Genomic DNA, 26512 nt, shown 5'->3' with positions numbered 1-26512 from the left:
TCGGTGATACGATTCCACTGCGTCTATTGCGTACCTCGCGAATGTAAGGTAAGAACGGTATACGTGTCGATGGAATTATACAATTATTTCTTCTGCACTCCATTCAGAAGATGGATGACAAACGAACTGACAAGCTTTGCTGACTCTATTAATAACTTCCTCCGTCTGGTGGACCGGTTTTCGCACCCAGTTAGAATAAAGCCACTAGTTTAATGTGGAATCCAAACTAAACTGCAAGTTGCTATTCTTCACTTATGTATAACTGTTCTAGAAAGACAAGTCACATTCAATATTGGAAAAATAAATAGCAAACTGAGACTGAACGTAGACTGAACTACGAGGCTCTGAATAGTAACCTAACGCCGTCGGCTGCCATATATAACTACAAAGTACTCCGTAACGCGGGATAGTGTGGCTTATTCCAGAGTGAGCTTCGTCCTAATCGGAGCCATCGTATACATCATGTACTTATCTCGTTCTGTGAGTCTTTGACTGTTTACGTGGTGCTACAGACGCAGTAACTGCAAAAGAATTCAACATTACTGTTGTTGTTACTCCAATTAATGTTTCCAACAAAACTCACCAACTGCGGGATTCTCCCTAAAATTGTCGAAATAAACACCCGCATCGACTGCAACACATCGATCTCGCACGTGTGCTTGTTTATACGACACACAGCGGAGTACGAAAACCCTGTATAAACATTTTCATGGCTTTTCCTAGTCATCTTGAGCAAACATAATGCACTACTTTTAGTTCTCTCATCGTCTTATATCATACGGTTGTATTTATACAACGTCCGAAAGCAGATAAGTGGTCTTGGAAATGCATTCCACATCTTGAGCCTCCCCTGAGTTCTGTTACGCCAACATTTTATCTTACCGCATAACATATCTCTAGCAAACACCTATTTTATAACCGAAAGTGCTAGCAGATGACAGATTTGTAGCTCCTGGAAACTATAAAGATCAGAGTGTCAAGTACTACGACGACACATGCGACAAGTTTCAACATATATGTAGGGAAAACCTTCCGTTCTGTTCTATTCGTGAGGAGTATGCTATGCGCCAGTATTGTGCTCCTCTTTTCCAGACAAATGAAGCAATGCACCGCACAGTTCTTTGCATCTAGCGTCCATATTGTTCAGTTACACATCCTATACTGATTTGAGGAAGGTAAAAAAAAGTCAACAAGACAACGAGTTTTCTCGACGGAAACGCCAGTGACATTTCTACAAATGTACACGGCAGAGCTGTTAATAAAGACAATATTTACAGATTAAACTTAACCATTATGGATATTGTAGATCAAACCTAACTAACTTAAGGACATCACGCACGTCAATGTCCGAGGCAGCATTCGAACCTGCGACCGTAGCGGTCGCGCGGTTCCAGACTGTAGCGCGTAGAACCGTTCCGCCACTCCAGCCGGTTAGATATATTATAGATAATAAAGCAGGTGACATATTAACTGAATATAAACACAGAAAACGTCGACCAGTCACTTTTGTTATTTCCCTAAACTAATTTCCGAGCATTTTCAGGGTAAATGACTAAGTTTTAAATGGCTCTGAGCACTATGGGACTTAACATTTGAGGTCATCAATCCCCTAGAACTTAGAACTACTTAAACCTAACTAACCTAAGGACATCGCACACATCCATGCCCGAGGCAAGATTCGAACCTGCGACCGTAGCGGTCGCGCGGTTCCAGACGGTAGCGCATAGAACCGCTCGGCCACTCCGGCCGGCTAACTAAGTTTCCCATTGTTAAGATATTATTTGAAGCCAATGACATATTAGACAACTGTATACATACACTACCTGACAAAAGAGTGAAGCACATAGAAGACATGGTCGGATATAAATGTACAACTTTTTACACGCACACACCGCTGTAGGTTATATAAATGATCAGAGCTGGAATTTTGTGTGCCAGGTAGAACAGTGCACCAGAGTACATTAGTTTTGTTCGTGTTCAGTGTTGTTACTGGGCCCCATATGGTAAGAGGCATGAACAGCGTCAGGTGTTGAGTGATCAGTGCGAAGGACACGAGGATGCCGCGTGTTCATTAGAAAGAGCCTTATCTTCACCTGGTTCAAATGGCTCTAAGCACAATGGGACTTAACATCTGAGGTCATCAGTCCCCTAGACGTAGAACTACTTAGACCTAATTAACCTAAGGACATCACACCCTCTATGCCCGAGACAGGATTCGAACGTGCGACCGTAGCAGCAGCGCGGTTCCGGACTGAAGCTCCTAGAACCGCTCGGCCACATCGGCCGGCTCTGCACCTGGTAGAGTTTGAAAGGGGCCTTTTTGAGGGTCTCTATTTGGCCGGTAGGTCGAATCATGTATTATCCGGATTTGTGGGTGACTCAGATATGACAGTGGCGCGATGTTGGACTTCATGTAAAGTGACAGCAGGCACACACATCTTCAAGATACCTGTCAGCCACTTCTGATCACAGCAAAGAGCGGTCGACGTATTGTGCACCAAGTACACTGTAACCCCTCCACAACTGTGCCTGCGATCAGAGACTCAGTAATAGACTCCCTGTATATTATGTGTCAGGCCGCACCATTGGTCCGAGACTAGCAGTAGCTGAACTAGAGAATTACAGTCCCGTTGTAGGCTGCCTCTAGCACCAAAACACAAACCACTGTGTTTGATGTGGTACCGTGACTGTGAAGCATTGTCTACTGAAGAACTATATCGCATTATGTTCAGTGATGAACAGCAGTTTGGACTACCTCGGATGACCATCGTCGGTATCCTTGGGAGTTGTCCCTTTCTTTCAATGTTTGGGAGAGGCACAGCGGTATTACTTCTGATGTCACGGTGTGGGGAGCCACTGAGTATGACTTCAGGTCACTGCTAGCAGTGATTGAGGGAACTCTGCCAGCACAATGTTACGTTACAGACATCCTGTGTCCTCATGTCTTAGCCCTCTTGCGGCAATATCGTGGAGCCATTTTTCAATAAGACAATCCTCGTCCACACATGGCACGTGTTTCTATAAACTGTCTGCGTGACGTTGAGGAACTCTCGTGGCCAGCACGATCCGCAGATCTGTCCCCGATAGAATATGTGTGGGACCCGCTCGGAAATCATCTATGTCCCAGTGCCAGTAACCAGCACATCAAGGACCAGCTATAACAGCTGTGGGATGGTTTTTCTCAGGAGATGATACAGTGGTTTTCTGATATCCTTCCCAACCAAATCAGTGCATGCACCTATGCCATAGGGGTTGCAGTGATATTGATTAGTTGGCTCATACTGCTAAGTTCTTTGTAAATTTGACTCGATTTTGTAATCGCTGAAATACTATCACATACCTCCACCCCATGAAGCTTCATTCGTTTCTTCTTCCATTTCTGGGTGCTTAACATTTTCTGTCAAGCAGTGTACATATCTGCCATATTCTGAATCATTAACACCGTAAGAGTAGTTTTCAATTATCGTGTTAGCACTAGTTTAAATCAGTTTATTAGCTTTCACGTTGATTATATTATATACACAAAACCAACGAACTTTTCCCAAGAGAAAAAAATATTAAATATTTCAGGGAAGATCTTTGCCGTGTACATCACTTGCACACTCTATGCTGGATGATGGTGGGTTTATGATAGCAATCAGAATTTATACTGAGGTTCGAGTCCTGCTTCGGGCATGGGTGTGTGTGTTTGTCCTTAGGATAATTTAGGTTAAGTAGTGTGTACGCTTAGGGACTGATGACCTTAGCAGTTAAGTCCCATAAGATTTCACACACATTTGAACATTTGAACAATTTATACTGAGAAGTGATTAATCTGTAGCCAGCTGGCAATTAAAATGAAAGCTACCAGGTGAATGCTACCTATGATGCCGCGCATACTGACTCAGGAAGTAAAGGGGTGGGTTGTTTTTGGGGTGGGAGACCATACAGCGACGTCATCGGTCTCATCGGATTAGGGAAGGAGGGAGAAGGAAGTTGGCCGTGCCCTTTCATAGGAACCAACCCGGCATTTGCCTGTAGCGATTTAGGTAAATCACGGAAAACCTAATCAGGTTGGCCGGGCCCGGAGGAAGTAAAGGAATGCGTCTTTCGACACAACTCGGCATACTAATGTCTCTCATGTCGATTCATTGAACTGTTTCCCATATTTTTGTCACAGAGTCAGTACCCTGCATCACGTTACGAAAATAAAGATGTAACCCCTTTACACCCTACCTGAAGATGCGCCTAAAGAGACCCGAAATCTAGAGTACGGGACTAAACAAATATTTCCGAAGTTAGTGGTCGCAGTTTATTTATGTTTTGTCGAAAGTCTGTCGCGACAGGAAAGGAAATATTGATGTGACAGCAATCGGATAGGTTTTTAATAAATATAACGACAAACTGCGTCGAGTATGTGTGACGGGTGATGGCACGTAACTGATTATTCAGGTCTAGGTTGATACATTAAATATTTCGGATAAATAAGGACTGTGATATCAACATAATTCATCAAAGTTTAGGATATTACTTCCCATTTTGTGGCATGCAAATTTAATAACGGTCAGAAGGAAACACGTATGGCAACAGCTTGAAATTCCATATAGATGCGTGACCGAACATTTTCCTAAGAATCATCGTCAAGGGCGTTGAGAGATGGTGGAATGATGCCGCCAGAAAAAGGGAAACATCGTAGGACTGCAGAAAGCTGAAGGGAAAAAAAATCCAAGATGCTTGGTGGACAAATCAGAGCAACATAGTTCTAGTGTTACTCGTAAGTCGAAAGAGGAAGTCCGTCAGAACTTTCTGTTGAAGAAACTGCTGTAGAGTAAAGTGAGCAGAACTGAAACTGAGGTGGAAATTCAGTAGTTCTACCAGAACAGTGATGATTTAGGAGCAAGATATCAAACTGGCATTGCGTTATTGCGAATCATTATCAGTGATATTCAAGCGTTGGTAGAATACTGACAAAATGCTGTCAGTCTACAAAGGATATTGCTTACAAATCACTCGGGCGATACATACTAGAATATCGCCCAAGGATATGAGACACTATACCAAATAGAACTATCAAGGGATATTGAACGTATACAAAGTGCTAACACGTATGATCACAGATATGTTTGGGAGAGCGTCAGAGAGATGCTAAGAAGTCTGAACTGGCAGAAACCACAAAAACAGGAACCCATTATGTATCGCTCCCATGGGTACTTCAAACACAAGATCAAACTAATTACGCTATGCACAGAGGTGTTTAAGGAATTGTTCTCCCTATGCTCCATGCACAAATCAAATGAGTAAAGACATTGTAAGTGGTAAAATGGGAAGTGTGCTCTGTCATGCACTTCATAGTGGTTGTAGATGTAGACGAATATGTGGAGAAGAGGAGGAACCTGACAAGATCTTAGCGCAGTTGTCTGCATCAAACTTTAAAGAACTTCGAAGGACGTGTCATTAGTTCTTCGAGTAATTCGTAAACAAGCCTCTGGTATCTTTAATATCCCTGCCATCGGCCAATAGCGATCGCGACTCAGAAGCGCAATAGCTCACAGTTGACAGATTCCGCCAGGGACAGGCACGGCATGTCACATGGGCCGAGCCTTCGCAGTAACGGGGAAAACCGTAGCCACATGGAACGAGTTAGCTAACGTCGACGTGGCGCTCTACGAGTTTTGTGACGTTACTTCCTGCTGTTTCACATTGAGGAGCCACTTCGTCACATAAAACACAAAATAACTTCTGCGATATCTCGGCGACGTGTCACGTAAATGTAGAACCAATAAGAAGCAAGAACGCTCCCTACCTCACAAGCAGAAAACTTGAGGCCCACAGAAAGTAAGATACCATATTTTAATTGTTCAGTAGAATCACCCCATAAATAAACTAAAGCGCAAAAGAAACTGGTATAAGCGAGCATATTCACATACAGAGATATGTAAATAGGCAGAATACGGCGCTGCGGTCGGCAATGCCTATATAAGACAAGAAGTGTCTGGCACAGTTGTTAGGTCGATTACAATGGCAGGTTATCAAGATTTAAGTGGGTTGAACGTGGTATTATAGTCGGCGTACGAGCGATTGGACACAACATCTCCGAGGTAGCGATAAAGCATGGATTTTCCAGTACGCCCATTTCACGAGCGTTCCGTGAATATCAGGAATCCGGTAAAACATCAAATCTCCTACATCGCTGCGGACGGAAAAGACACTTCATGACTACATAACACAAATCTTTACGCCTCGCCTGGGCCCGTCAATACCGATGTCGGACTCCTGATGCCTGAAAACATGTTGCCTGGTCGGACGAATCTCGTTTCAGATGGTAACGAGAGGATGGACGTGTACGGGTATGGAGACAACCTCATGAATCCGTAGACCCTGCGTGTTAGCAGGGGCCTGTTAAAGCTCGTAGAGGCTCTGTAATGGTGTGGGGCGTGTGCAGTTGGAGTGATATGGGACCCCTGATACATCTAGATACGACTCTGACAGGTGACGGTCACGTAATCATCCTGTCTGATCACCTGCATCCATTCATGTCCACTGTGCATTCCGACGGACTTGGGCAGGACAATGCGACACCCCACACGTCCAGATTTGCTACAGAGTGGCTCCAGGATCACTCTTCCGAGTTTAAACACTTCCGCTGGCCACCAAACTCCCCTGACATGAACATTATTGAGCATATCTGGGATACCTTTCAAAGTGCTGTTCAGAACAGATCTCCACTCCTTCGTACTTTTACGGATTTATGGACAGCCCTGCAGGATTCATGGTGTCGGTTCCCTCCAGCATTACTTCAGATATTAGTAGAGTCCATGCCACATTGTGTTGTGGCACTTCTTCCTGCTCGCGTAGGCCCTGCAAGATATTTGGTTGGTGTACCAATACCTTTGGCTCTTCAGTGTACATGCTGCTTCTAAGCGCCAGCATATTGAATGTCTCGAGACAGAATCGGTATCGGTACGATTTGTTGTAATAAAACGTCGGGAAACGTCATGCGGGTGATTAAAGAATGTTCTTATTTAGTTATGATTGCGCCATAGCTCGCGTATTATCAAAGTAAGCCGTTTTAAGGCGGCGGCACATTAAAGAATTATGAAAAGCGTGTCTTTCTCGTTAGGATTTGTTATAATGAAATGTAAATGAACAACATATCGGCGATTAAGCCATATAGAATACTAAGATATAACAATGCTGCACCCTACCGTAGTGTGTAAAGTTACCATCTTCCGGAGTAGAGTTTAGGTCGGTATAGGGTACGAGTCCAATTGTATTTAATTCTTGTTCTTCACATTCGCGTTTTCCAAAAGGCTGTGGGACTTCATTACGAAATTAACAGAAATAATTTCTGTAATTCTGAATGTTACGTAAATATAAGTGCGGTATCTGTCAGGAGTGAGTTTTTTCGATTTGGTGAAGCTGATGCCCTTACTGACCCGGACATGTATCTTTCCTTTTTGTCTTACTACATGTTCACGGATATTGAAGTTTCTGTGTATATAAACCACAGACCGAAAAACACGACTAGCATGTGGACAATGGAGGAAATAAGCGTTTTAATAGAGTCGACGTAGGGGTTTTACGCTCGTCCATCTTCGTGAACACACTGTATTGTTTGCGAGCCAAATAAAGAGTCGACAACTCCGCTGGAGAGCGCTAAGAGCTCAAAATCACGTTAACCGGCTTGTGCCGTGTCCCAATGGCGCGAGTTTCACGACGTTGGACATCTCGTCTCTGCGCACGTCGACATTAGCTGCCTCGTCCCGTGTGCCGGCGGCTTAACGCAGGCAGTCGTGATTTAGTCTTGTGCAGTTCGTTGCAAGAGCCACTATCAATCACGGACTTCTGCTTGTTGGATTTCATTCTCGTATTGTGCCTGGACTGAGGAAGTTCGCACTCAGATTACTCTCCTAAACTGTCGCACGAACGTCAAAATGACATACCATATACCGACGTAAAAGAAAGCAGAATACAAAATCATCTGAAACCTCTCAGCAGAGGAAGATGACTGGATCTGACAGGATACATGTACAATTCTACGTAAAGAATGCAAAAGAACTTGCTCTTCTTTCAGATGTGGTGTACATAGATCACTGGAGGCAACAAAAAATCTAATGACTGACAAAATGCGCAGATTTTTCCAGTTTTCTGGAAGGCTGGTATAAAAGACGTCAGTTTGTGGTATAATTTTAGAACACGTTTCATACTCGCATATTATGGCAATATTGGAGACCGAAAATCTCCTCTGTAGGATTCGACGAGACCCAGAAGGCAGTAAACGCCGGCGACCACTTGTGCCGTGTTCCTTGACTTTCGAAAGACGTTTGACGCAGTTCCGTCTGTTGCCTAATGAACACAATAATATCAGAACAGTATTGCCACTTGTCCGCAGCTCATGGTCTCGCGGTAGCGTTCTCGCTTCCCGAGCACCGGGTCCCAGGTTCGATTCCCGGCGGGTTCAGGGATTTCCACCGGCCTCGACATGACTGGGTGTTGTTGTGTCGTCTTCATCATCATCATTTATCCCCCATTACGGTCGGAGGAAAGCAACGGTAAACTACCTCCATTAGGACCTTGCCTAGTACAGCGGTGCGAGTCCCCCGCGTCGTTCCCCTACGCTCTGTCAAGTAGCATGGGACTTCATTTCCTTTGCGACTTGGTGGGCCAGCTCCTGGCAGACAGAACACAGCAAGTCATTTTCAACTGAGAGAAATCTTCAGAGGTGAAGGTAATTTCGGGGGTAACAAAAGGGAGTGTTAGAGGAACATAACTTTTCATAGTGTGTACAAATGACCTAGTGGATAATGTCAGAAGTTAAATGAGACTTGTAGAGGATGATGCTGTTCTATAGAGAGAAGTCACAACGCCATAAAATTGTAGCGAAATTCAGGAGGACCTGCAGACGATCGACGTTTGGTAAAGGGATCGGCGTGAACACATGTAACGTATTGCGCGTAAATAGGCGGAAAGACCCATAATTGTACGAATAGATGATTGTGGAACAGTCATTGTTAGCAGTCAGACTCATTTAAATATCATGGAATACCCGCAAGGAGCGATTTAAAGTGGAACAACGATATCAAACTAGTCACAGGTAGGGTAGAAGACACACTGACATTCATTGGAAGAATCATCAGGAAGTGTAGACCTCCCGCGAAGGAAGTAACTTACAAAACCTTCGTTCGACCGATACTTGAGTGCTGTTCGTCAGTCTGGGACGCGTACCAGGTCGAACTGTTGAATGAAATAGAGGAAATATAAAGCAATACATTCGTCACAGCTTAATTTAAGAAGTGCGAAGGTGTCACAGGGATGCTCACGCAACTCCAGCGGCGGAGTCTAAAAGAGAGGCGTTTTTATGCACAGAGTATTTACTCTTAAAATGCTGAACGTATACGTTCCTACAATAGTTAGCCAATGTATCGCTTCATCCTACGTATATCCCGCGAAAATCCCACGTGGAGTCTCACCGACAATCGTTCTTCCCACATGCCATTCGTGACTGGAACACGAGAGGTGGGAAGTGACAGAGGTACACAAAATACCCTCCGCCGTACACCAAATTGTGGCTTTTGGTGTATAGCTATAGATGTAGTTCGATTTAATGGAACAGACTCAGGCTTTCATCGGTTTACATTTTATCAATCATGAACTGATCATCATATCAGATGCTAGAGTATCGAAGGAAATATCTTAATCGTAAACTCACCTACACATAGTTCAAAGATTGAAAGTGTTGTAAATAACTACGGATGATAACAGCAGAGTACCTGTAATTAGTTGCAACAGTTTGAAATTAACTCTGTCCGATACGGAAATTCGATGGTCAGTTCAATGCACCAATTTGAAATTAACCCCGTCCTGCAGGAATGTTCAGCGCACATAATTTTCAAGCACGATGGACTTAATTCATTTAAGCCTATTATATAATCAATATGTCACGATTATTCGCAAAACTGAAACTGAGTAACATTCATTGCTCACTTGCTAAAGATAATAGTATCATGTGGAGTATTTTGTTAGTGTTGTACGAATAGCTGTGAAAATAAGATGAATGTATAACACGAAGTCCAGTGAAAAGACCTGACACTGCTCTTGGGAGAACCCAAATTCAAATACCTGTCTGGCCGTCCGAATGTAGTTTTGCGTGGTTTCCACAATTAAATGCAAGCGTATGTTTGACGGTTCATTTCTTCACGACTGATGTCAACAATGCAGACTTTGACAGTAATCACAGGACACGCAAGCAAAGACATGCGCTGGACAGACCGCAGACTGGAGGATGGGACGGTCAGTTTTGTTTGCCTTATCAGGCATCCTAAGTATCTCAATGAGTCGCTGCTTTCTGCTTGTGCACGCCACCACTGTGTTAACTGTTGACTTTATAGCTGAACACTACGGAAGGACTTAACGGTCGATTACACAGCTGAGCTTCACATTTTTACATTAATGAAACGAGTGATCTCCAACACAGTTGCAAAATCCAGCTTTCCCTCTCTAAACTTTTTCAACTGAGCCAACGTTTCATCTCTACAGACCTCCACATTCACCGGGCGTTAATCTCTAAGTTTCCTTTATTTTTGTTCCTATACGTGTGAAGCTTCTCCCAGCCTTAATGTGCCCATCGACCAAGATTTTTTGAATTTAACCCAAAGAAACGAACACACGACATGGTGGTCAGAATTATGTATAAATATCTTTCTTACACTTAGTGATTACATTCTCAAGACAACTAACTTTACCACTAACTACACGTGAAATGGATCTGATATGAACTGTTAAAATAACCGGCCAGAATTAAGTATGACTCACCTGTGAATAGCACGTACGGAGGAAGGAAGGACGGCAGATTAGGAAGTATCAACCCGTCGCCGACAAGGTCATTAGGGCAACATTAACACGTGTGTTTCGAAGGCAGTATTATTAACACTTCAATGCTGATAAAACCTCTGTACAAATTTGATAAGAGATGCATATAGTTTCTAAAAGTGGTATTCATGTGGGCTGTATTTTTGCAACAGCTTTCAAACTAGTACGTGATACGCGCCAACAGCATATGCCACAGTAGGGTACTGATCGAAAATGCATTACGTTAACCCTATATAACGACATCCTTTTAAGTTGGTGTCCTCTTATATAGCCTTCGAAAGCCAAAATACACTCCTGGAAATTGAAATAAGAACACCGTGAATTCATTGTCCCAGGAAGGGGAAACTTTATTGACACATTCTTGGGGTCAGGTACATCACATGATCACACTGACAGAACCACAGGCACATAGACACAGGCAACAGAGCATGCACAATGTCGGCACTAGTACAGTGTATATCCACCTTTCGCAGCAATGCAGGCTGCTATTCTCCCATGGAGACGATCGTAGAGATGCTGGATGTAGTCCTGTGGAACGGCTTGCCATGCCATTTCCACCTGGCGCCTCAGTTGGACCAGCGTTCGTGCTGGACGTGCAGACCGCGTGAGACGACGCTTCATCCAGTCCCAAACATGCTCAATGGGGGACAGATCCGGAGATCTTGCTGGCCAGGGTAGTTGACTTACACCTTCTAGAGCACGTTGGGTGGCACGGGATACATGCGGACGTGCATTGTCCTGTTGGAACAGCAAGTTCCCTTGCCGGTCTAGGAATGGTAGAACGATGGGTTCGATGACGGTTTGGATGTACCGTGCACTATTCAGTGTCCCCTCGACGATCACCAGTGGTGTACGGCCAGTGTAGGAGATCGCTCCCCACACCATGATGCCGGGTGTTGGCCCTGTGTGCCTCGGTCGTATGCAGTCCTGATTGTGGCGCTCACCTGCACGGCGCCAAACACGCATACGACCATCATTGGCACCAAGGCAGAAGCGACTCTCATCGCTGAAGACGACACATCTCCGTTCGTCCCTCCATTCACGCCTGTCGCGACACCACTGGAGGCGGGCTGCACGATGTTGGGGCGTGAGCGGAAGACGGCCTAACGGTGAGCGGGACCGTAACCCAGCTTCATGGAGACGGTTGCGAAAGGTCCTCGCCGATACCCCAGGAGCAACAGTGTCCCTAATTTGCTGGGAAGTGGCGGTGCGGTCCCCTACGGCACTGCGTAGGATCCTACGGTCTTGGCGTGCATCCGTGCGTCGCTGCGGTCCGGTCCCTGGTCGACGGGCACGTGCACCTTCCGCCGACCACTGGCGACAACATCGATGTACTGTGGAGACCTCACGCCCCACGTGTTGAGCAATTCGGCGGTGCGTCAACCCGGTCTCCCGCATGCCCACTGTACGCCCTCGCTCAAAGTCCGTCAACTGCACATACGGTTCACGTCCACGCTGTCGCGGCATGCTACCAGTGTTAAAGACTGCGATGGAGCTCCGTATGCCACGGCAAACTGGCTGACACTGACGGCGGCGGTGCACAAATGCTGCGCAGCTAGCGCCATTCGACGGCCAACACCGCGGTTCCTGGTGTGTCCGCTGTGCCGTGCGTGTGATCATTGCTTGTACAGCCCTCTCGCAGTGCCCGGAGCAAGTATGGTGGGTCTGACACACCGGTGTCAATGTGTTCTTTTTTCCATTTCCAGGAGTGTACTTAAGGCTATTTCTAGTTTCTCGAGAGTGCTGATAAAGTCGAGCAAAGATATTGGGGCCTGCATGTTTCTTGTTAAAACATTGACGGTACTGAACATTTCAGTCAGTCATTAAAGGGTCATAATATTGGCTCGATAAAAGCCAAAGATCTGGGTTCGAGTTTTGATCTGACACAAACTTTTACTTGTCACCACTTACTTATTACTTTGCACGTGTCCGCATTTCTGAACGTATTTCACTTATATCATTTCGATAAATTGGTCTCTTTTTATTCCACTCACTTGTTTTCAGAAAATGAAGCCCGAATTCTCTTGCGTGCCCTCGGCGACGAAATATAGCAACAAAACTGTGATTCTAAAGAAAACTTGTAGAATCGCACATCATTAAGCATCAACATGATGGCATGTCAAACAGTTTCAGAAAAGTCATTGTCATTGCAGTAATAGAATTTTATATCATTCAGCCTGTAAGACAGTGAGATGTGAACACAAAAAGGCTTTGTTGTGTTCTTCCTTTCCAGATCTTAGCACTTTTTTGATTAACATTGGTTTTCTATAGTCAGCTTTTGCTTACTGAAACTGGGATAACAGCACAACAGGGCAAGGAAATGCAAAGGTTAAGAATATGTATTCACATTCTGGAGGAAGGCGGTTCGAGTCCTCATCCTGCCATACAGATTTAGGTTTCCCTAATCCACTTGAGGCAGATTTCGAGATGGTACTGCTGAAAAGCACAAAGCTGATTTCCTTCCCCATCCTTCCCCACTCAGTCCCACTTGTGGTTTTTTTTGTCTCTAATGATGTTAAACGGTAATCTGCCTTTATTAGAGCATAACTTCACAGTCCCAGAAACACTCTGTATTTACTCAGTGGAAACATGAACTATTATGCTTTTCAGTTGTTCTTCAATGGGAAAAACTATTTATTTCATTAAATGCAAGTTCCACTCCCTTCTCGCAAAACCTAAAAGCAATCAATGTCCATCTGGTCCTAAAAAAATAGTGTACAGCATAATAAATCTGTTAGTTCATATTTATTATAATTTGGTAATGCGGATCCGCCAGTATGAAAAGCGGCGGGGAGTATTGCGTTGTCAGAAGTGAAGCAGTAGTAGCAGAATGGGCCTTCGGACAGCCCAGTGACTTCGAATGTGGATTAGTTGTTGTCACATTAGTAACAAATCCATTAGGGACATTTCAAGCCTTTTAATGCTGCCAACGTTGACTGTTGGTTGTGTGAATTTGAAGTGAAAATGCAAAGGAACAGCCAGAGCTAAACCAAGATCAGGCAGACCTCATGGACTGACTGACAGTTGAGCATTGCGGAGGGTGGTTGCAAAAATCGCATGAAATCAACGGATGGAATCGCTGGTGAAATGGTTCAAATGGCTCTGAGCACTATGGGACTTAACTTCTGAGGTCATCAGTCTCCTAGAACTTAGAACTACTTAAACCTAACTAACCTAAGGACATCACACATATCCATGCCCGAGGCAGGATTCGAACCTGCAACCGTAGCAGTCGCTCGGCTCCAGACTGTAGCGCCTAGAACCGCACGGCCACTCCGGCCAGCAATCGCTGGTGACTTCCTCAGTGCTATCAGCAGTCCAGCCAGCACAATGACCATGCGTAGGAAGCTGAAATGAATCGGATACGATTGTCGAGTGACTCCTCGTAAGCCTCACATTTCTGTATTCAAAGTTGAGCGACATTTGAGTTGGTATAAAGAGCAACGCTACTGGACAGTGGTTGACTGTAAACGTGTGATTTGGAGTAATGAATCACGCTATACGCTAGAGCAATACGATGTAAGGATTAGGGTTTGACGAATGCCTGGAAAACATTACCTGCCATCCTATGTAGGTTAGGAGTGAAATACGGAGGAGGTGGTGTTACGGTATGGGAACGTTTTTTGTGGTCTCCGTATTACGCCCGAGAAAATTCGGAAGGATATGAGCATATTTTACAGTATCGTGTACTGCGTCCAGTGGAGGAGCAGTTCAGAGGGGATGATTGAGTCGGCATGACAAAGGACCCTGTCATAAAGCAACATCTGTGGGGCAATGGTTTATGAACAATAACATTCCTGAAATGGGATGGCCTCATTTCCCGACCACCACCCATGATGTTAAACGGTAATCTGCCTTTATTAGAGCATAACTTCACAGTCCCAGAAACACTCTGTATTTACTCAGTGGAAACATGAACTATTATGCTTTTCAGTTGTTCTTCAATGGGAAAAACTATTTATTTCATTAAATGCAAGTTCCACTCCCTTCTCGCAAAACCTAAAAGCAATACCTTTGGATGTATTACAACGTCGACTTCGCTCCAGATACTTTACATAAAGACTGGAAAATAGCTCAAGTCACACCAATACCCAAAAAGGAAAGTAGGAGTAATCCGCTGAATTGCATGTCTATATCACTAACGTCGATTTGCAGTAGGGTTTGGGAACCTATACTGTATTCGAACATTATGAAGTACCTCGAAGGAAACGACTTATTGACACACAGCACGGTTTCAGAAAATATCGTTCTGGTGAAACACAACTAGCTCTTTATACTCATGAAGTAATGAGTGCTATCGACAGGGGATGCCAAATTGATTCCTTATTTTTAGATTTCCAGAAGGCTTTCGACACCGTTCCTCACAAGCGTCTTCAAACCAAACCGCTTGCCCACGGTGTAACGCCTCAGTTTTGCGACTGGATTCGTAATTTCCTGTCAGAAAGGTCACAGTTCGTAGTAACAGACGGAAAGTCATCGAGTAAAACAGAAGTAATATCCGGCGTTCCCCAGGGAAGTGTTATAGGCCCTCTATTGTTCCCGATCTATATTAACGACATAGGAGACAATCTGAGTAGCCGTCTTAGATTGTTTATAGATGATACTGTCATTTACCGTCTTGTAAAGTCATCAGATGATCAAAACTACTTGCAAAATGATTTAGATAAGATATCTGTATGGTGCGATAAGTGGCGATTGACCCTGAATAAAGAAAAGTGTGAAGTTATTCACATGAGTACTAAAAGAAATCAGCTAAATTTCCATCACGCGATAAGTCACACAAATCTGAAGGCTGTAAATTCAACTAAATATTTAGGGATTACAATTACAAATAACCTAAATTGGATCGATCACATAGATAATATTGTGGGTAGAACAAAGCAAAGACTGCGATTCATTGGCAGAACACTTAGAAGGTGCAACAGGTCTACTAAAGAGACTGCGTACACTACGCTTGTCCGCCCCATTCTGGAGTACTGCTGCGCGGTGTGGGATCCGCATCAGGTGGGACTGACGGATGACATCGAAAAGGTACAAAGAAGGGCAGCTCGTTTTGTATTATCGCGAAATAGGGGAGATAGTGTCACAGACATGATACGTGAATTGGAGTGGCAGTCATTAAAACAAAGGCGTTTTTCGTTGCGACGGAATCTTCTCATGAAATTTCTATCACCAGTTTTCTCCTCCGATTGCGAAAACATTCTGTTGGCACCCACCTGCATAGGGAGAAATGATCATCACGATAAAATAAGAGAAATCAGGGCTCGCACAGAAAAATTTAAGTGCTCGTTTTACCCGCGTGCCGTTCGGGAGTGGAACGGTAGAGAGACAGCTTGAAGTTGGTTCATTGAACCCTCTGCCACGCACTTTATTGTGAATAGCAGAGTGATCACGTAGATGCAGATGTAGATGTAGCGTGCAGGATCAGTACCTTCTTTGGCTTCGGCTGTTGAGGAAGAACGGGCTGCCGTTCTTCCTGAAATTGACACACCTCAATGAAAGTATCTCCAGCAAAGTTTAAGCCGCCATAAATTCTAAACATGGACACGCTCCTTATTAATGTACACTAATACGTGCCTGGATATTTTTAATCAGGCAGTGTAAGAAACTGTGAGAATGAAGCCAACTTATATAAGAAGCGATCAAATGGTTTCCTTTTAAGGATGTTGCTGCAGCGTTATATGCAACGTAGCGCGACTCCTATGCGTTTATGTAAGCATCGATATGTAGGCAAGGGATGAGTGTGGTACTCATGCCTTTCTGACGTGCGTGCGACAAATGCGGAAACGTGAACTATGGTGGCGGTATTACAAAATGCGTCCAAACATGCTGTCATTCTTTACACACAATGGTAGACATCCACTGGAGAATGAAGAATGTGTTGGCGAACTTGTCTGTTGAAAACCACCGTTGTGGAACGGTGCATCAATTTCTGTGCTGGTCGCGGTTCGATACATGATGGCGGTCGATCTGGAATACCAGCCTCATCCAGTGGGAGACACTCGAGCACCCACCCTACAGTCCTGATCTCTCTCCGTGCGATTACCACGCCTTCCGTCCCTTTAAAAACGGCTTTGATGGGTCGAAGGCTCCAGCTGGACGAGGATGTGTCGCAGGCAGTTACGGACTTCTTCACGCAGCAGGACACGGTGTTTGGTAAACGGGCATCTTCAACCTGGTGCGCCGGTGGGATATATGATAATGCCGTTTTGCCTCATTGGCATATCGATTCTGGACTCAACGCCCATCGAATGAAAACTTTTTGATGGCCCTTTATATAGCAAGAGACGAAATCTATGCAGAGGTCAAATGAATCTTTCGCTCTGTAGTGTGACATGCGCTGTTGTGAAATTTTCTGGCAGACATAACTGTGCCTGGACAGCTCAGTCGGTAAGCGCATTGCTCGCAGAATGTTATTTCAGGTTTCGGGTCTGGGGCCGCCACACACATTTAATCTATGTAAGATGTTCCTGAATTTCCTTTGAAAACTCCCGCGCTTTGCAGAGGATGCTGTCTAGGCCATGGTTTCAATAGGGACCCATGTCAATAGATGAATCGTTTGCGTGCTGTGGAAGTAACATTTAAGGTACTGCGTTCCATCCTCCCACGCATATGGAGATACTAAATACCGTTATTTTGGTAATTGCTACATATACAGCCAACTGCTACGAATGCGCTAATAATGTCTCAGGTAAGTTGCACACGAAACATGCAGTTTCCACAAGCCACGTTACAAATTTAATGATGCTTCTTTTGGTGATTTGTATACCGTTCCATTACAGCGTCAGCAGTTTGATTGGACAATGTTAAACCATTGGTAGCAAACATAGTAATTATCAAAATCGTAGCAAATTACTTTCACTATCTCATCAAAACGGAGTAGTAGAATGGAACACAGAATTTTACACATTTGTTCCCAGCGTTTTTCCTCTCCCACGAAAATGATTACTCTCCAGATATGTGTTTTAGTTCATGACCTGTGCACCTAACCTGAAAATGTCCAGTATGCAGGCTGACAGAAATTTCAGCTATTGGAAATAAGACTGGACGCTACAGAGCATTGACCGTAATTCCACCAAAAAATCTCTAAGTAAGTGTGTATGATTTATTTGCTTCCATTCTTTGCAGTTACTTTAAGTTGTTAATTATTTTATATACCTCCACTCCAGCATACTGTACCTCAAGTTTTGTTATTAAATTGTGCGACTGAATCTTCACTTTCTAGCTACCTTTCACAATTTCTTCATGCATCGATTAGATTTAGAAAAACTGTCTGCAGGTATCTATATCGTTTTCCTCGCCATAACCAGACGCATACGAATTGTTTCATCAAAGCATCGTTACTTGTGCTGTGCTACAACACTTACATTACGTTCATTGTTGTCTACGTCCAGATTAGAAACAGCTCCCGGGTTGACACATCACTAAATCTGTGTTTATGCGTCATTTTCGCTTTTTCATTATATCTGATCCTTGGCAAAAAAATCATGCAAGGAGCGTACATTAGCAAAAAAATGTTTCGTTACACAATCGCCGAAGAATAAGTACAGTAAGTCAGAACCACAAGTATATGAGTGTATTCATTTGCACGAGTTTAGGATGGAATAGAAAAATAACTATTTGTATAGGAAGAGAGAAGTCAAATAGAGCCATTGAAGAGAATCCAAATGTAGTGTGACACATTCAGGGATGGGGATGGATGTGAGAAATAGCTAACTATGGCGGAAAGTACACTCCACCAAAGTAGATACATGAGATGGCGCTTAGAAGGCTCTCATCCGACTGTTTCTGGAACGGGACATCATTAGTAGTTTGGGACACTTACCAAGTCTTTATATATATATATATATATATATATATATATATATATATATATATATAATTTTTTTTTTTTTTTTTTTTTTTTTTTTTTTTTTTCCCGGGTTCCCGGGTTCGATTCCCGGCGGGGTCAGGGATTTTCTCTGCCTCGTGATGGCTGGGTGTTGTGTGCTGTCCTTAGGTTAGTTAGGTTTAAGTAGTTCTAAGTTCTAGGGGACTTATGACCACAGCAGTTGAGTCCCATAGTGCTCAGAGCCATTTGAACCATTTTTTTTTTTTTTTGTTCGTCAGGGGTCACTTTCGTCAGCGTGACAGGACCACTGACATGTTCAACAAACTCTGGCGTGAGACACTACAAGAAAGATATCACGCACCACGGAAAGTTACTGCTATAATTATGGAAGTGAACGTTCCTGTATCAGTCAATAAATGTGCAGCTTCATGCTACGTACATTCTGGGCAAGAAGTTGGTCTGTAAAATTAGACTAGCTCGAAATTTGAAGGTGCGTACCGACATTTCCCGTGTGTGTGGATAGTCCAAACGAAGTTATACCGATATACCCCCCCCCCCCCCCCCCCCAGTACAAAGTGCAGTGGCTTGTGGTATGCATATGTAGGTGTAAAATAATTAACCACAGATCAAAATCTTGCGGTGAGAAAAGCGGAATGAACATGGTAATATACGACGAACGTCAGTAGCATGTGTGTCCAGCGCATAAGCAACAAATTAGCAGCTTAATATAACCGCAGCCTGTAAGTATATTATAAATAAAACAATTATAATGCTGCATTGCAGCAATATATTGCTGTCCATGATTTTCCGTAACAGAGTATATGCGTCTGGTGATAGTAAAGAAGGGAACTGCCAACGTCAGTGATAGATGAATCTGAAGTAGTGGCGGCTCGCACTTCTTAGTGGGTTAGTTCTCGTAAGAAAGATGTTGAAATAGGTGCTCAGTCAGGCGAAATATTGTGCTGGGAGTTGCGGAAATGTGACGAAAAGCTGAGAACAAGCGACATGAGATCCCTGAGGGCTCGCTGTTAGTGTGAACTGATGGTAGCAGAGAGGATTTTGGAACACGCTGGACCCCCGGCGCACGTGCTGCTGTCAGGTCGCGCCACGCGCCACGCGGTGTCTGCCTCTCACAGGCACTATTCCTGTCAACGGTCGTTGCTGAAACTCAACACACTAACGACGATCCTCTCTCTTTCGGTATGTACTAGTCTCGTTAACATCTTCACAAAATAAGGGAAAGAAAAGAAAAAAAAGTCTCGTCACACTTTTCCTCCACCGCTCGCTTTGCCAAGTTGTGTGCCACACACATTGTGACGCTCTCGGAAATGCATCGTTACAGTAGTAGGAACTTACGTGCTCCTTGCTACAGAATCGTATCCAAAACATATAGTTCAGTCACCGGTTTTGCGCTACAGGTAACTGAAGGATATGGAAGAAACGATGATGTCGATAACTGAAACAGCAGTGTTGTAAGCGAGGAATTGTAGGATTATATCTGAGATGATATAGTTCTCATCAGTAGCTACTAGTGTAGAACAACATTTAAAAAAACAGTGATATTACAGAAATTATTGGTGAAAAAAAGAATATGAGTGACGCTTGTAGAAGTTCGAATGGTTAGATGACAGGGAAACTGCATGGCAGTAGCTGTAAAATGAATCACAAATGCGAGCGAGAGGATACTGACCTGGAAGAAGAGGCAAAAGCACACCCACTGATAGTACATGTAGCTCTTTCTGTCTTCCTGGCTGCCTCTCGAGTTGTCAATGCCCTTGTGAGGGACGTCGACGCCGACCTTCTTGTGGAAAGCGGACTTAATCGTGTACGTGGAGTGTATCCAGCAGAAGGTGTTGAGTACGTCTTCGGGAATGTCCTTGGTGTGTATGCAGTCGATGGGGTTGCCGACGTACTGGCGCGTGGTCACGATGAGGCTGAAGGCGACCAAGATCATGACGGTGATGCTGTAGTGCAGGCGGAAGACGGGCGAGTCGATGTGGATGTGGCTGATCTTGACGAAGCTCTTGAGGCCGCGGAAGATGTCGAGCATGTTGTCGTCGGGGCCTAGGCGGCTCGCTGTCGAGAGAGCAGGCCCCGCGCCCGCGCCGCCTCGCCTGCGCGCCGCACATCCCAGCAGCCAACTGTCACGCTCCCCCTCTCTGTACACACACCATGCTAAATTTGACTTCGTGCCGCGTCGGCCCGCTTCGGCCAGTTCTCGACACGGCTCTACTTGTCTGCCACCGCCGGCGCGGCACGCGTCTTCACCCGGCCGCCGCCGCCGCCGCCGCCGCCGATGCCGGCTCATGCGCAACCCCGCAACCCGCGCTCCCGCCTCCACACCTCTTAGCTGCACTACGGCGTCGCCTCTCGTGTTTCAAGTACAGACTCCAGCCTTAACTGCCGTAACTGCTCTCCATCTATATCAACATCCGTTTTCAGCCAATTACTATACACACCGGACAAAAAATTAGTATTGATTGGCTCTGGCTCTGAGCACTATGGGACTTAACATCTATGGTCATCAGTCCTATTGATTGGCGACTCCATGGAGTGCTGTGTGCACAACAACCATATATGTTAAATTAAAAGGAAGGTCAGCGTTGGCCGTAATAGTGATGGTTTATTGTTAGCAAAATCGATTTTCAATCACGTAATGATCATCTTCAGTGCTGTGGTGTACAAGTTAAACTCATAGACACTGGTGTCAAGTTATTATCAGTAACCAAAACTGTGATCTTTTCTCAGTTTTGGTTACTGATAATAACCTGCGACCGTAGCGGTCACGCGGTTCCAGACTGTAGCGCCTAGAAGCGCACGGCCACACCGGCCAGCTGACAACAGTAAAGCCCACTTTACCGTCCGACCTCAATATTACATTCAGTACTGGTCGGTTTTGTCTTTTTTTTTTTAGGGTGTGTTATTTGTCCGTTAAACAGTGAGAAACAGCAGTATGGAATTTTTTGCTGATCAAGAGTTTACCGAAATGCATCTCCTGTATGAGTTCACTGATAAAGTAAGTAAAGCAGGATGTCATGAATACCTGGGAGACCCCAAGGGGCAGTTTCAGCCATCTAATTGGAAAGGTTTTCCTTATCCTCCGCGTCTGCAGGCATCTTTCCCTCACTAAGTATGAACTGTGTGTGTAACTGTAACTGTTAAGTGTAGGTGGCCTAATGGGTGTATGTATAGTGCAGTGTCGTGTTCGTGTTGGAGATGACGAGAGAAGGGAGACGATGAAACCCAGTGCCAGCACATAGCTACTCCTCGCGAACGGCAACAACGTCCTCATCTGACAGGCGGATGACCATCAACAGTATCACATGCGCTCACTTCATAGGACACTGCGGAGAGGTTCCAAATTTAATCCAGAATAATTGGTGCAAAGATTGTTGATCAAAGACGTTACGGCACCACCTCACCTCCCATAGCCGGCCAAATACTGGCAGTGAAAATTTCGTACACCACCTGGATTTTAACCGGGTTACCTCCGAGTCGAGCGCCATCGCACACGCGTTCGTTAGCAACACCGGCTACGGAAGCGGGTTATGGGTTCACTGAATTCAGCGGCAGAAGGACGCTGTGCTGATGTGTTTTCCCATCGACCGCAACGCCATTACACTACTTTTGCATCTGTTTGAGAGTTGTTGCATTACTCTGTGTGTTGTGCTGTCGTATTACACACTTTTTCACTGTTTTGGAGATATTTTCCTGTAAGAAAAGGTAATGGCGGTGACAAAGTGAAAAAAATCATGACTACATCATTAGATTGTAACGAGTCACCAGAGATCGCGTGTCCCTTATAATACTCAGAAAACATCTCTGGACAACCTCCGAAATTTTGTATGTCTAGTTCTGGTTCACCCTGTATTAATTTTTACGAGGAGCGTCCTCTTCTGCTTCTCAACTTCTAACTGTCCGATCTTCTTCTGAAGGACCCTTGAATTCATCGCATCATTAATATCTTGCATCCGTCTTCTACGTGTCCTTCCGTGTTTTCGTCTCTCAGATGGTGTCATTCATAGATTCTTTTTGACTATCGGTTATAATCTATTCGTTGGAGGTTGCTATAATAAGTTAATATTTTGATATCTATGGCATCAAGAACAGTGTCTGTTTCTCTTATAGTTTTCCATATTCCTTCATTTCTGACTTTTTCCAGTCTGGAGATGAGATAGCTATAAGTGTATTGATACGTAGCTAAATGGCCAGGAAGACGCAGCTGCGTAGGAAACAGCAAACAATTATCTGGTCAAGAAACCATCTTAAAGGACTAAAGGACCCGAAACTGTGTCCAAGTTCCTTTGAAAGTGAAAATATTAAAATATAGAGAAAACCTTAAAATAACTTGACAAACCAGGAAAATAATTCACCAAAGGCGATCACTCTGTGGCTGCAAAAACACACAAGAAAGAAAATAAAAACGTGGAACGCTACCTCTAGTCTTAATATGGCCTGAATTTGGCGAGGAAGAGAGTCAATATATTTCTTCAAGTATTTCATGTCCACATAAAGACACTCATTGATAAACAGATGTCGTGGAGCTGCACAAATTATGACGATGTTGACTGCTACGTTTCACCCGCTGTTCCCAACTACTGCGGGATTAAGTTCTGGTGATTTAGCAGACCAGTCGATATGCGGTATGTTACCTTAGTGTTTATCAGCCAAGACACTTTTGGGTGTAGACCTTTGAACACAGCTGTTGTCATCTTGGAAAACGGAAATGTCCTCAGCGTATCCTTCACGAAGATGTAGAAGAACTGGAAATACTTGGTCACCGATACTGTTGAAATAAACGTTCTTGTCCCTGTTAGTGACAACCTGCATGAGTAGGCCCAAATCAGGGTACGATAAAGGCCCCAAAAACATGACAGATACACCTTAGAGTTGAACAGCTTGCTTCACATTCTCCAGGTCCAACACCTATTTGGGCCGCCGATGCACTCACCACCTTGCATCATTTGAAAACAGAGAAAAGTGTGACTTCTCTGCCCCACACAACATGTCTCCAGTCAGCTACAGCCCGGTTTTTTGTGTTTTTGGCCCAATGGGGACGTTAGCTGTATGTGCTGCTGTGAGAATTGGACTTTTGCAAGTTGGTCAACTCTAGATAATGCATACTTTGCATACTTTAAGAGCTATGACCACGCCTTCATCTCCGATACCGTGAAATAAAAGTCCTCAACTGCAAGCTCCTTGCTATCCATATTTTGGGGGAAGGTAGGATGGACAAAATGAAGGAAAACCTGTCTAGTACATATGAGCTCGCTCGAAAATGCATACAATAAGATCTACGAGAGCTTCTTCAGTAGAAGATACGTGTTGCACAGTAGTTGAAGATGAACAATTGCTCGTAGCTCTTAGGTAAGAAGATGGAGCTAGCTGCTGTGGTCTGCTGTCTTGGTAGATGTCTGTTTCGGACATAGGTTTCCATCCGTAGTCTATTTTTCTCTTGAGACCGTCTAAAATCTTCAATTTCTTTTGGTATCAAGAGAAAAATAAACTATGGATGGAAACCAGTGTCTGGTTTATATAAATAATATGCCCTCTAGTATTACAGGTAACTCTAAAATATTTCTGTTTGCTGATGACACTAGCTTAGTAGTAAAGGATGTTGTGTGCAACATTGGCTCGGTTTCAAATAGAACAGTACTTTACCTAAGTTCATAGTTTGTAGAAAATAAACTATCGGTAAATCACAGTAAGACTCAGTTTTTGCAGTTTCTAACACACAATTCTACAAACCCTTACGTTTTAATTTCACAGAATGGGCATATGAGTAGTGAAACTGAACAGTTTAGATTTCTATGTGTTCAGATAGATAGTAAGCTGTCGTGGAAATCCCACTATCAGGATCTTGTTCAAAGACTTAATACAGCCATTTTTACTATTCGAATGGTATCACAAGTGAGTGAACGTTCGACACGAAAATTAGTCTACTTTGCTTATTTTCATTTGCTTATGTCGTATGGTATTATACTTTGGGGTAACTCTTCCCATTCTAAAAGAATATTTTTGGCTCAGAAACGGGCGGTTCAGGCAATAAGTGGTGTAAGTTCACGAACTCCTTGTCGACCCCTGTTCACGAGTCTGGGTATTCTGATATTGGTCTCTCAATATATATATATATATATATATATATATATATATATATATATCCCTTACTGTCATTTCTTGTTAACAATATTAACTTATTCCCAAGAATAAGCAGCTTTCACTCGGTTAATAATCGGCAGAAGTCAAACCCGCATTTGGATCGGACTTCCTTAACTCTTGTGCAAAATGGTGTGCAGTATACTGCTGCATCCATTTTCAATAAGCTATCACTCGAATTCAAAAATCTTAGCAATAATCCACGCGCTTTCAAATCGAAAATGAAGAGTTTCCTCATGGGTCACTCCTTCTATTCTGTCGAGGAGTTTCTCGAAAAATTAAGCTGATGCTTATTGTATTGTTGATTGCGTTTACTTAAACTTATGGACTGACAATTTTCGGGTTCATAAACATTTATTTGTATCTGTTATTCTTTTATGTTGTAATTTCATGTACTGACACGTTCCATGACCTAGCAACGTATACGTAGGAGACGGGTCCTGGCTATGCAGCAGATAGCTCCATTTTATCCGCCGGCGATCGTGGCAGTCATTCACGATCGCTGTACAACGAAGAATAATGCGAGACGTTCCGCCTATGGTGGGTCAGTGTACAGTCATACTTGCTGTCGAAGGGGTGGCCTAGCTGCAGGGGCCGGCGCCTGTAGCTTCGTCGGCCTGTAGCGTCGTTGAATGGCTTTTCCGGACACGGGTTCCTATTCTCAATTTGTTCCTCAAGACATCCTATACAACATCTCGAAGTTCGTCGGTACTTAATGTACCACCTTGACGGTGTCTTTCACAAACCTCCACGAAAGATAATAACATGCTGTGAGATCATGCGAACGGAGGCCAATGGTACAGTGCAGTCTCCGTGCGCCCGTTACGAATGGTTCAGCGTTGTGGCAACTCACTGTTAACAAATTCTCTTATATGTGGATTCCACTGCGGTGGCACTCCACCCTATTGAAAAATGGATCTTCTTGCAACTGTGGATAAAGCCAGGTTTCTAACACACCCAGATGTGTGATTCCTGTAACCGTCTTTTACACAATAAAGAACGGTCGGTAAATCTTTTTCGGGAAACGACGCACGACACATGAAGCTTTGCAAAATTTCTCTCGTGTTCGACTATGTAATATGGCTGGTGTGTTCCCATATTTTTAGGTTGTGGTGGTTCTGTTTTCCACTTAAATGAGACGTAACGACAGGAAATTGGTATCTCAGAACGAATTAACAAAACTTTCAACGTTATTTATGACCATCACGATGGGCTTGTAGCAGGTGAATGCTGTGCGGTTTGAGTCATAAACACCGACGCTAAACACGGGAGACGGACATATAAAGAATGGCTAGTTCTCGTCTCGTACGACGAGCAGACTTCTATGGACTACATGTAAAACCCTATTGACTGCGCTTTACGTCATGAAGGAGCGTACATCGGGAAGGTCAGCAGGGAACTATGTATTTCCCCTTTCAGAAACAACTACTGTCTTAAACCTGTTAATGCCATCGTCGAATGCTTTGAGCTCTAGAAGGTGCATTGCCGTGCGCTCGATGGATATCACGCCGCACAGTTATAACTGAATTGCACGTGATGAAATGGAGAACGCGAAAAACAGAAAGCCTTTTGTTGCTTTCATCTTCAAAAATGGTTCAAATGGCTCTGAGCACTATGGGACCTAACATCTGAGGTCATCAGTCCTCTAGAACTTAGAACTACTTAAACCTAACTAAT

General features: G+C 44.0%; 1 protein-coding gene across 1 annotated transcript in view; it reads right to left on the bottom strand.

Annotated features, from left to right (window-relative positions):
- LOC124556274 (innexin shaking-B) overlaps window positions 1–20987 on the bottom strand; it is a 408771-nt gene extending 387784 nt beyond the window's left edge. Inside the window, exon 1 of the mRNA XM_047130259.1 lies at window positions 20370–20987. Coding sequence (XP_046986215.1) covers window positions 20370–20987 — 618 coding nt within the window. The remainder of the gene's footprint in view (window positions 1–20369) is intronic.
- Window positions 20988–26512: the final 5525 nt, after the last annotated feature.

Source organism: Schistocerca americana, chromosome X (genome assembly GCF_021461395.2).
Source record: "Schistocerca americana isolate TAMUIC-IGC-003095 chromosome X, iqSchAmer2.1, whole genome shotgun sequence".
In the NCBI taxonomy this organism is placed as follows: Eukaryota; Metazoa; Arthropoda; class Insecta; order Orthoptera; family Acrididae; genus Schistocerca; species Schistocerca americana.
The sequence above is the reverse complement of the archived record's forward strand: the minus strand, read 5'-3'. Positions and strand labels throughout refer to the sequence as shown.